This window comes from Chinchilla lanigera, unplaced genomic scaffold (assembly GCF_000276665.1).
Source record: "Chinchilla lanigera isolate Chin_1 unplaced genomic scaffold, ChiLan1.0 scaffold00107, whole genome shotgun sequence".
NCBI lineage: Eukaryota > Metazoa > Chordata > Mammalia > Rodentia > Chinchillidae > Chinchilla > Chinchilla lanigera.
The window spans coordinates 2918759-2931399 of record NW_004955508.1 but is presented as its reverse complement, the minus strand read 5'-3'; the positions used below and the strand labels follow the sequence as shown (position 1 = coordinate 2931399).

At 38.8% G+C, this 12641-nt stretch overlaps 1 protein-coding gene across 1 annotated transcript in view; it reads left to right on the top strand.

Moving 5' to 3' along the window:
* Positions 1 to 253: 253 nt before the first annotated feature.
* Positions 254 to 12641, top strand: part of U2surp (U2 snRNP-associated SURP domain containing) — a gene marked incomplete at its 5' end in the record, with an annotated part of 50509 nt that continues 38121 nt past the window's right edge. The window contains 3 exon segments of the mRNA XM_005407733.2: positions 254 to 964; positions 9564 to 9608; positions 11236 to 11367. Coding sequence (XP_005407790.1) covers positions 920 to 964; positions 9564 to 9608; positions 11236 to 11367 — 222 coding nt within the window.

Here is a 12641-nt window from a genome sequence, read left to right as displayed (position 1 = left end):
CTGAAAGCATTTCTCCTTTTAGTCTGCTTGAATAAAAAAAAAAAAAAAAAAAAAAAAAAAAAAAGAAAGAAAAAAAAGAAAAAAAAAGAAAGAAAACAATAGGCCAGGGGCAGTGGCCCTGTCCTGCAATTCCAGTTACTGGGGAGGATGAGGTAGGAGGATCCCATGTTTGAGCCCAGCCTAGGCAATTTAGAATGTCTCAAAGTTTAAAAATAAAACGTAATTTTAAAAATGACACACACACACAAAAAAGAACACGCAGTGTACATATTACGATTTTTCCCCCATTCACTGTCTCTACATGTAGCCATCTGCAAACGCCCCAGGAGTCTCTAATCGGATCACTTTGTGATTGGGTGAAACGCTCTTCTCCGCGTTGCCAGGCACAGCTGCATCTCAGCAGTCACCATCTGAACACGAGCAGATTACAAATCTGTCCTTCCCACCAGTGTGTGAGCTCTCCAGCTGGCAAGAGCAGCATCTTTGTGGACGCAGCGAGCGGGTCCCAGGCAGCTCCCGACCTATTTTCCGAGCTGAAGCAGTGCTTTTCCTTAAGAGAACGGCTCCCTTACCGCCCAGCAATTACAAGTGGCTTGCATCTTCAAAGGCTGGCTCTGAGAAAAACGTGAAATAGAAGCCGGTCCTGAAAGAAAAGAGATTACATAAATCACCGGGGCCAAAAAAACGCCACCGGGAACCTGGCTCCCAGGAAAACCAATAGAGTGGGAACCAACGGAGTGGGAGGGGCCGGGGAAAGTTACAGACACCGGAAGTCACGTGGCGCAGCTCCGCCTGAATCCATCATCTCGGTAGTCGATTTTCAACCTTATAGGCCTCTGGCGGGCTCAGCTGAGATCCACTGTTCGGTGCTCGACTCGCCCGTGCTGCTGCCGCCGCCGAAGGAGGGGCGAAGCTCAAGATGGCGGACAAAACGCCAGGCGGCTCTCAGAAGGCCAGTTCGAAGGTAATTTCTCAGAGCTCTCCGTAAGTCAGCTGGTCCGTCACTGTCGTCGGAGGCCTCCAGACGCGGCTGGCCGACGAGGGGTGGTCGGGACGGGGATCCGAGGTCCGGTCGCGGCGGCAGGCCTGGGCCCCGCCGCGCCGTGGTGCGCAGGTTGGGAGGCCTGCCGTCCGCCCGCGTCCCAGCCGGGCTTCGCCTCGAGCCCGGCGTGCCCGCGGGCTGCTGGCGTGAGCAGCTGGGCGCTGGCTTGGCAGCGGGGTGGGATCGGAAGCCCACGTCGCGGCGGGAAGCCCCGGAAGCGGGCCCCTGGAGCTCTGCGCGCGGAGCCCCGCGGCCGCCGGCTCGCGCCCGTGCGAAGCGGGAGCCCTTCGCGGCGCCCCCGCGGCGTTGCCTTCTCCTCGCGTCTTCAGTTTTGTTTTGCACGCGCTCCCTGCCTCGCCCAGTTTCCTTCTCGCCCTGCAAGGAGCCCGTGGCCCTTGGGCTCGCGGGTGTGTGGCGGGAAGCCGTCGCCGTGGAGGACGCGGGCTGGGACGTGCAGAGGCGGGAGCCGCTCCGCTCCGGTCTGCGCCGCCGCGTCGCCAAGGTGAATGCCCCTCCGCACGTGGCGGCGCCTCCCGCCCCCAGGTGCAGGACCAGCTCCTTTTTTGTTAGTGTTTTTTGAGACAGGGTCTCGCTCTGCAGTTCAGGCCGGCCTTGAGCTCACTTGGTAGCCCAGATTGGAAGTTTCGCCTTAGTAAAATCGTCGTTAGTGCCATCTCGGGCGGGTCATGGGTCATGTAATTTTTTTGTTTGCTTGTTTTGAGTTTCTCAGCTGCAGCTCCGTATTAAAAGTATTACGTACTGCCATGGAGTACTTGTTATGCTCCCTGATGCTGATGCACGAAGATGTGCAACACTTACAGGGTCTAGGCCCATAAAAAGTGTGTGATTATAAATCATTTATAAGAAAATAGAGTTTAGTAAAAGGGGCAGACAACCATGTATTTGCTACTTGTTCTGTTTTGTTTTGTTTTTTCGTTTTTGGTTTTTTGAGATAGGGTCTCACTGTATGGTTCAGGCTGCCGGTGAACTAATTATGTAGCCCATGCTGGCCTCGAACTCACAGTGATCCTCCTGCCTCAGCCTCCTGAGCGCTGGGGTTACAGGCGTGTGCTACCACACCCAGCTTTGCTACTTGTTCAGGGAAATGCAATAACCCATTTTGTTTTTGCTTTGTCAGTTTCTAATAAAGCTGAATCTTTATGCTATTTGGTGAACCATGTACACCAAATACTTAGTTTGTAATTATTAGACATCCTTTAGTTAAATTAAACTCTGGGAAGGGGCCAGGTTGGGTGCTCTATGTCAAATCTTTACTCCCTATCCGTTTCCTTCCTCCCCAGTACATTTCTCTTCCTCTCCTTTGGTGTAGGAGGCTATTAGGTGGGTATCTCACACTGCCTTCTCTTCTCTTTTACCCACCCGTGACAAAAACAGCTCCGTATAGCATTAGGGGATTAGGTATTACCAGTGCTAGCTACATCCATAATAATAAACGATTTTTGTTTCTTACTGTGTTAAGTGTCCCTTATAAGTGAGGCTTTGTATGTTCAGGCTTCTTTGTAAAACAGTACTTCTCTTAGTTGTAAATGTTTGGATGTTCCCTATAAAGAAATGACTGGATTTTCTGTTAGTAAATCTTCCAGTTTATATCCATTTCCATTACCACCTGTTGATAGGTTTAACAATATATTTGGGTTCAAAAGTATTCAATCTTTATTTTCCAATTAAAATGGAAACTGTGATACATCACAGTGGAAAGGTTGTGGATTTTGATAATGAAGAAGAGATTTAAATTTGTATCTTGACTTTGTTCTTTGTTTTTTTTTTTTTTTTTTTTTTTTTTTTAAGAAGGGTCTCAGTATGTAGTTCAGGCTGGCCTTGAGCTCACTTTGTAGCCCAGGCTGGCCTGGAACTCGCAACAATCCTTCTGCCTCAGCCTCCCCAGTGCTAGGATTACAGGCGTGCACCACCACGCCTGGGTGTATCTTGACTTTGTAATAAATATTAAGGCAGATTGCTTAAACTCTTAAGCCTCACTTTTCTTATTTGTATATAGACATAATCTCCCTTTTTTTAAACAAGGTTGCTAGAAGATGGCATTAATGTCTATAACACGCATAATCTTCCCCTCTTCTGTTTTGTTCTTACAGGAAATAAAAGTGTTTGATTTTTGAAATGTCAGGATAACTTTAAATCCTGACACTTGGAATCTTCAGCCATCAGCTCTCATGGTGATCGCCTTAATTGCTGCTTTTTATTTCTAACACAAGTCCCTATATTAGACAAAGTATAAGATCACTTTGGCTAGCACTACAATATTTGGAATTTCTAGCTTTGGTCTCTTATGTTTTGATTTGCTTCTGGGAAGAGCAACTAAATGGCTTATCTTATCCAATACAGATAGAGTGAACAGACGCATTTTCATGCTTCTTTATTTTTGGTAGTTAAATTTTCATTGATACAGATTGGAATGTTTATTAATCATATTTCTAGACATTGAGGAGAATGTTAATTTAAAAGTGTTCACTGTTCAGAATTTTTACCATTAACAGTGGCAAAATTGTTAATGTCTAATTATCAAATAAAGAGATTAAATTAGGTAACCTATACAGATCCTTCCATCTTTAAAATTACATTTTATTTATATATAGTCAAATGACTTCCCTATATGTATAATTGTCATTTAAGAAGATACCCTCATGCCATTTTATTTTCTGTGGAGTTTATGTACTTTTCATTTTACAGCCTGGCAGATACAGACATTCAGTAAATATTACAGAAGTAAAGTTTTCCTATGCATTTATTGATGTTTATTTACCCTTACTCTAAAGTACTACCTCTGTAGGGGAGGGGTTTTGGTGCCATATTATAGCTTTGAGTTTTGGGTGGGGGGGATGTGAGAGTTTGAGCCTATAATTGTTAGCATATAAAATTGTTAAACATGGTTCTTTAGAATTTAGTTTATAAAAACTAACTTGTTGCTTTGACTTTAGGAGTTGTTTGCCTACTCATCTAGATGAGGGTGTTAAGAAAATCTGGTATTTTCTTTCTTTCTCTTTCTCCTGCGCTGGTAATATTGCTAATAGAATGGAATTGTGTGCCCTGCTATTTCACTTTGTGATAGTGCCTATTTTTTGCCCTACCATCAACAGTTGAGCTGGTGAGTGGATAAAACAGGAAATAATATTGGGTTCCTTGGACATTCTCGGTGAACTGCTTTGGGAACTATCTTCATTGCTTTTGCTTAATAACAAACAGTAACCCTTTAAAAACTTAGGTAAAATGACAGTCTCTTTAAGGCTTTTAGTCTTTCAAGTATTTATTACTTCTAGTGTAAATTTTTGTGGTACTTGAGGATTTAAATATGAAAAACTCCAAACAAAATTTACACACCTTGAAAATCAGACTCTTCATAGCTTGCCAGATTTATACTGAGTCTTTGTTATGGTATGGTTGTAATTTTCTCTTAAAATGTAGGGTGTTTAGATTTTTGGTTTCAGGTAATTGTATTCTGGGTGGAAGTATGAACTTCCTTTTTCTTCATTGGTACATTTTAGAGACTTAAGTCTGCAACACTGGTGCTGGTATATGACTTTGCATGGTTTAAAAAATTTCTGTTTTACTCTGCCAGATAGATTATTCTCTAAAAGTCTAGCCGTTGTTTTGATTTTTCTTCCTGAAACTTACTTTCCTTGGGAAATAAACATATGAAGAATAGATATTTGCCTTAGTGGCAAATATGACATCATTTGGTATACTTGTTGAAAACTGCCTCTGTAACTGTTTTTTTAGGAACAAAGTGCATCATTTTTTAAATAAAAACTTATTACATAATTTTAAAGCAGTGTATTAATATTATAGTTATTTGCCTCATAGTGTTTTAAGTAGTTTTAACATTTGCACATCAAGCACTTATTAGCTATTTTGCTGAAATAACTTTATTTTTTGGTGCTGGGGATTAAACCCAGACCCTTGCATGTGGTAAATATGTGCTCACTGAATTATATCTCCAGCCCTGAAATAATTTTTTGAAAGCTACATACATTTGCCAGTACACTTGAGAGTCTTGATAGTGTTAGATGTCTATTCTTTGAGCAAATAATTTTTTTAAAACTAGTTTCTTCTTTAGGTTTGTTATTTGTATTATACATAGTATACATCTTAATGCTTCTAAAAATTTTTTTGAGATGTGGACATTTTTCTTTGACTAGTGGTATTAAGCTATGTCATTGCTGGGTGTTAAAAAAAAAAGGGTAAAATGGTGTAATAGTTTCACCACAGGAATACAGAGGGCAAGCAAACCTTAATTGGGCAGGGGAAGAAAGTTGTTAGGGAAAACTTTCCAAGAAAGGATGAGGTGAGATTTTTGAAGGAACCTTTAGTTGTGTGGACAGCATAGTGTGTTGGCAGTATAGAGTGTAATTTTGTTTAGTAGGTACTTGTTTGTACAGCTTAAGTCAGCAAGTATATTTTGACTCTGTTATTAATAGATCTTGCACTTAATGTTGAGGTAGAAACGTTAAATAAGACCGTTCCCACTTTGAGGGAGCATGAGATCTTGAAGAAAGCCAAAACACATAGTACAAGGCAGAGCTATCAGAAGTACCTAAGGAGGTGACACTCATTTGAAGATGGGCAGGAGGAGGCTTTCGGATCATAGAGGAATACAATTGATCGGCTTCTTTGAATATGAGCAGAGTTTTGAAAGGTATAAATGGGAACAAAAAAAGAGATGGCTGAGGTAAAAAATTTGCTGAGAAATGGATTGATAAATGGTCTGGGTTAGCCAGTACAGAGGGTGCTTGTGTGGGGTGTAAAAGAGGCAAAGACTGGAAAGGTGGGATGCCAAGAAATAAAATTTGAGAGCCATGAGAAATTCAAGGCAGAAAAGCCCTTTAGGATTCCAGGGGAATAGTGTGGACTAATTTGATGGTTAGGACTACCAGTTAGGAGGTTATTGCTGGCACATACTGAAGCTTCAAAAATCTCACCTCATCCTCTCTCGGAAAGTTTTTCCTAACAACTTTCTTCCCCAGCCCAGTTAAGATTTGCTTGCCCTCTGTATCCTGTGGCATAACTATTACATAGTTTTACCTTTTTTTTTTTTTTTTTTAAATTAGCTACTAAGGACAGGAGCTACATCTTACTTCAGTTTGTATCTGTAAGCAAGGCACAACACCGGACTAATTAGAGGTGCCCAGTAAGTGCTTAAATAAAAAGGTCTGAACCACACTGGTGTCTTTAGAAGGGATAAGAAGGGTACCCATAGAAGAGCTTACCCATAGACTAGCTCATTATTGGGGGTAAGGAAGACATCTAGTATGACCCTGTTATAATGCTGCTGCTGGCAGCTAACATGCATTGAACAGTTACTAAGTTATGTAGTTTTAAGTGTTTTACCTGTATTTTCTTGTCAGAACAATCTCAAGACAAGCGCTGTTCACCTTTACATATGAAAAAACTAGGCCCCACAGTTACAAAGCTGGTGAGTGTTACAACCAGGCAGTCGGATTCCAGAGCTTGCACTCTTAATTTTGATATTTCTAGATAATAAGTGATTGAGAGTAAACTACTCAGGAGAAAGAAGGGTAAGAGGAGAAAGTTTGGAAAGAGTTTTAGATAGTGAGTTTACAGACTTTCAAGTGAAGATGTCCAGGAAACCGAGAGTGGATTGAAACTCAAGAGATGACCAAGTTGAAGGTCAAGAATTGGAAGTCATTTTAGTACAATAAAAGTGTTTCCTTTTTTGTGTGTTTGTCTTTTTTTTTTTTTGGAGATAGGGTCTCGCTATGCAGTTCATTCTGGCCTTGAGCTCACTTTCTAGCCCAGGTTGATCTCGAACTTGCGAGGATCCTCCTGCCTCAGCCTCCCAAGTGCTGGCATTGCAGGCGTGTGTCACCATGCCTGCCTTAATGAAGGTATTAATATGCTGCCTATGGAAGAAATTCTTGTGGAGATGAGAATTAATGCTGTTAGAAGATGAAAAGAGAAAGAATATATTTAGGAGACCAGGAATGACTAGGCAGTATAGTGGTAGTGGAAGAATGTTGCTGTAGATAGCTTCCTAATTTGAAAACTCACATGTAGGACTTTTATTTGAAGTTAAATAGTAGTAGGAAAAAAATACTAGTTTTTATTCTCACCCAGGAAGATAAAGGGCCTTAAGGTCTAGTATACTTGTCTTTCCTTTTATCCTATTAGAAGCCATCAGAATCATACTTGATTCTTTTGAATTTTTCTTGCAGTCTTTGCCCACACCTGTACTGTCTGCTTGTTCTCCCCTGAGATAACTTCCTCTTGTATCTGTTGCTTTTTTACCTCAGACTTCCCTTACTCTGCCCCACCCCTTTTCCTTTTCAGTTCTTGCTCTTCATTTCCTTTCATTTGACTGAGGAATTGTGCTGTGAACTTCAGGTCTTTAAGCGTCATTACCTTGTGTTTTTCAGTTAACAAAAACAATCCAAGACAAACAATACAGATTACAGAGAAAGGGCGGCTCAATCCCTATAGTAGATTTACTGCCTATCTCAACCACTTTTGAAGTCAGTCATTTTTTAAAAAATCTTACTAACCTCTATTTGTATCTTTCTATTAATCTTAAGTCTAAAAAAGTTTCATTCTGAATGCTGTGTAGCTGTAGCTGTGTATCAGCAGTAAACATCTGGTCTCAGTCTTCCCATAAAGTTTGTGTTTTCTTTACAGTCATTGTATTAAATTGTTTTTTAGATTTTATTGTATTTTCTTGCTGTTATGATTAGGACTTCTGTTATGCTGGTGTTTTGGGGAGCAGTTGATTTTGTTTTTTCCTTAAGTTGAGCCTCAATTGAATTTTTCATTTGTAAAAGTAGACATTTATTATCTTGGATTTTCTAATTTCTAGATGTCTGCAAGTGTGTGCATCTCAAGTTGTGTTCCAAAGTGTGTTTCAGAGTTAAATTTAAATACAAAAACATTTCTTCTATGTTTTTAATAAGAAAAGGATGAATGGCTGGGACCATATTGTGTCTCAGAAAAACAAAGGCTGCGTGTGGCAGCACAAGCCTGTAATCCCAGCATTCTGGAGGCTGAGGCAGGAGGATTGCCATGAGTTCAAGGTTGGCAACATAGAGAGTTTAATACCAGACTCAACTACATCGTTGAGACCCTGTCTCTCAAACAAAACAAAAACAAAGAAAAAAACCCCAAACAAAAAGAAAGGATGGCTGGGAGAAGAAAATGAATAGAGGGCACAGTGAAACAGGAGGAAAAAAGAGGGCAGGGAAAAAGAAGGAAGGGGCTAGTTTTTGTCAAGGGCTCAGTGCAGTGTAGTTTAGAGGAGTTGGTGTGAAAATCTGATGAGCTGTTTTTATCATTGTGTTGGGACGAGGTAAAGCTGTTTGGACTCATACGATCTTCCAGTTTTTTTTTCTAAAACATACAAATCTTTTATTTTCTTTAAAACAGTGTTGAAATGGTCTTGCTATGCAGTTCAGGCTGGCCTTGAGCTCACTTTGTAGCCCAAGCTGGTCTTGAACTCGCAGTGATCCTCCTGCCTCTGCCTTCCCAGTGCTGGGATTACAGGTGTGCGCCACCACACTTGGCAATCTCAAGATTTTTTATTTCACTTTTAACACTTAAATTACAACAGTGCCTTTAGAAATAAAAACAGCTCAGTAACAAATTCTAGGTCTCTAAAATTTTCAGAAAGACACAGTACATTATTTAGTTAGTAATCTTGTAGCTTGGCTTCTTTGTTCCTACATGTATAGGAAAAAACCAGATTATTTTATGTTGTGTGTAATCTCTTAAGATAAAATTCTGATAGTTGATATTTTGGGGAAGTGCCGTTATTTGAAGATTAAACTCTTCTTTGACTGAACTCTTCTAACTCAGCTAGTGGTATTGTGAGTTAGAAGCAGCTCTCTTACAACAAGTTTCAAATAGTGGCTTATTTGGGGATTTTATAATAGTTTCTTCCTTTTCTTTTACTATATATATAGTATAACTTCTACATTTTACTAGGTATGATATATGTGGTTTTTTGCTGTTAAGAGTCCACATTTTTCCTCCAGTGCGTAGGATTGATCCCAGGAGCTGGAGCATGCTAGTGCAAATGCTTTACCACTGTGAGCGGCCTCCCCAGCCCTAAGGTCCACTTTATGTGGCTTTGGTGATTGAAAAAAAGGAGGGATGTTTCTTTGCTTTGTACCCAAGAAGTTGCTATTCCGGCAGTGTTTTGGCAGTAAATAGTCTTACGACTCAGAAAGAGCTTTTGGATATAAATTCTGTTGTAAAAATAGTGGTTATGTTTCCCAGTTTATAGTATAAAAAGGTAACTTCGTCTCCGATATATTTCATTAGCATTTATATTGTTTTTGGAAAAGTGCATTGACTAGCGGATTTACTTTGGATCACAGCCTTTTTGTAAGTTAGAAATTGCACTTACTTAGTTTTATTAGCTGAGAAGAAATTTCTAAAAGTTGGAAGATTAAGATTCATGTAATACAAGAAACATTTTTAGTTAAATAAGACCTTTCCTAATCCTTTAAACATTGACTTTTATTATTTTTAATACTTGCAGACCAGATCATCAGATGTTCATTCTTCTGGATCTTCAGATGCACATGTAAGTATAAAAGACCACCTTGGTTTTTAATGAAAATTTAATTTGCTTTGTGTATATCCCTATGGCTGTGCTTTTATGTAACAAATACAGTTAATGCTGTGTGTAGATTTTTTCTTTATACTCCTTTTTTGTGCTGTAAGTTTGCCCTCACATACCACATTAGAAGCCTAATAAGTATGTTTCCTTTTCATTGTTCTAAAAAATTCTATACACATATAAATGTGTGTACTTACATGTTGACCCTAGACTTGTGTTGTACACACACTTTTCTCATTGAACATAACTTTCTTTCTATTTGGAGAGAAGAGTTTTGTTTTGAATCTATTCCTGAAATCCTTGCAAGTCATTTAGCATAGCTCTAATCCATTTTTCTAATGGCATCATAATGTTTCACAATGAAGTACAGTTGTTTACTAAGCTATGTTTCTGTCGGAGGGCTGTGTAGACTTTTTATTCAAAGCTTTTAGATATTTTGATTTTGTTTTGTTTTCTGAGTCAGGCTCTCACTGTGTAATTTAAGCTGACCTTAAACTCATTATGTAGCCCAAGATGGCCTTGAACTCCTGGTGATCATCCTACCTAAGCCTCCTGAGTACTGGGATTATAGGCGAGCGCTACCACACCTGACTGGTTTTAGAATTTTTTTTCCTGTTTTTTGGTACTGCGGGAATTGAAGTTGTGACCTCGCACTTGCCGGGCAGGTGCTGTGCCACTGAACTATATCCCCAGCCCTTAGATATTTTTAATATTGCAGTAAATACTCCTCTACATGTCATTGTAGCAGTGTTCAGAGTGTGGTCTATAGACTACTATATTACACTGCAAATCTTTCAGGGACTCTCTGAATTCAAAACTTCTATTATAATACTAAGGAATTTTTGTCTTTCTACGTATGAAGACATTTACACTGGTAGTAAAACAATCAGTGGGTAACCACTGGCACTTTGGGATGAATTAAGGAAATGACACAAGCATACCGGTAGTGATTGTATTCTTCCCCATCTGGTACTGTTAAAAAAAAAAATTACTTGTTTCACTGAAGAATATTTTTGGTGAACAGTAAAAATTATAGTCTTATGAGTTTCTTTTTAATATTCTGTGTGATGAAACAGGAAGTACAAAGAAGATACTTTGTGCGTATGGAAGTGTGATTATTTAAACAAAATTAGCTAGTTTTTTTCATGGAATACCATTTTTACTTAAGGAATAACTGACATGCAAATTATGATTTATCAGACTTGGATATTTTACACTTTTTTGAAAATGAAGGAAAGAGGGCCTGGGGATTTAGCTCAGCGGCAAAGCGCCTGCCTGGCAAGCGCAAGGTCGTGAGTTCGGTTCCCGGTACCGGAGAAAAAAAAAAAAAAAAAAAAAAGAAAATGAAGGAAAGAACCTGCTCAAGAAAAACTACTACTATCACCTTGGAGCAGTCAAGTATAAGTTAAAATTATTGCAGACTTTCCCTGTTCTTAAGGATTTTGGTGATGGAATCAGTGGGGATATTAAGGAGTATGGTTTTTGAAGGGCAGCAGTGAAATTTGTCAATATTTGAATACTTAGATTATTCCTAGTTTTCAGTACCATATGTGTGACTTTTTAAAAGCTTTTTTTTTAAACTTTGCTCAAGATGGATGCGTCTGGACCTTCAGATAGTGATATGCCAAGTCGGACTCGACCCAAGAGCCCAAGAAAACATAATTACAGGAATGAGAGTGCCCGTGAAAACCTATGTGATTCTCCTCATCAGAATCTTTCAAGAGTGAGTATTGCTAAAGAAAGGAGAGCTAGTAATCTGTCATTAATTTTACTTAAAACAAAGAGGCTGTTTGTTTATTCATTCAGTTTTTGGCGAAGGAGGATTTTATATGTAAAGTAGTTATGGTCAGATTTTTGTTTCCTTTCTTATTTAATCAAATGCCCAGTATCAATCACTGGAAATACACAGATGATTAAAGCAGTTGTGACTTTGAGAGGGCGGCTGGATTCACCCTGGGAGGCAGACAGGAGCAGGTGCTGCTCGCTGTGTGAAGTGCAGTGCCTTGCTCAGTCAAGAGCCCGGAGAGCGCACTTCTTTACTTCTAGATCTGCAAAGCGTTCTTGGGCTCTAGTTTTTTTTTTTTTTTTTTTTAACTTTTTTTTGATACCGGGAACCGAACTCACGACCTTGCGCTTGCCAGGCAGGCGCTTTTGCTAAAAATTATTGCTTTGTCTAGGGAGAGAGACTCAAGGTGGAAACCTTACTCTTTTTTTTTTTTTTTTTTAACTTACTTTAGATAATTTTTTTCTTACTAAATTTGGAAAGTATAATAAAAGTTGTCATTACCAGTGAAAATAACCAGCAATAACATATTTTTTATTCTTGTTTAATATTTCTAAGCATAGATTTTTACATTTTTGAGATTTATTTTATAGGAACACATTTTAAAATATTCTGTGTTCAGTTTTAGTACTTTTTTCCTTTCTGCAAAAACTATAAGCTAACTTTGTAGTGGGTAATTGTGCTTTTCCTTTCAGTGAACACTCCATAAGCCATAAAATTGTTTTTTATTGAATTTTTATGTAAGTTTACCTTTCATTTAAACTTTTGAAGTTGACTGCAAAGACATTGAATGGTTGTAAAATTTCTTTCTATTTAGAGGAAAAGTTTTATTTTGAATCTATTCCTGAAACCAGTTACTGACTTTTGGATTATAAATTGGCTTTATTTTTCTCAAAGGGATTGTAATGTAATTTTAAAATAGTTCACATGAGTGATGCTCTTCCATTCTGCATTTCCCAAGGGCAAGTCTATTCAGTTACTAGTGAGTTGGTAAAGTTTAATTTTGTAATTTGTTAATATTTCATTTTACAAGAGGAGAAAACTTTGTTTCAATATTTTAAAAAAAATTTTTAAAGGTTTCAATATTTTAGGCTGTAATTAATAAACCAATCTACTTTTTAAGGTGATGAAATGGGTAACTGAAAAATGAGAGGTCTATAGGATATTTAGTCCATATTTCAGAAGGAAGTTGCTTGTAAAGTTACATAAATGTT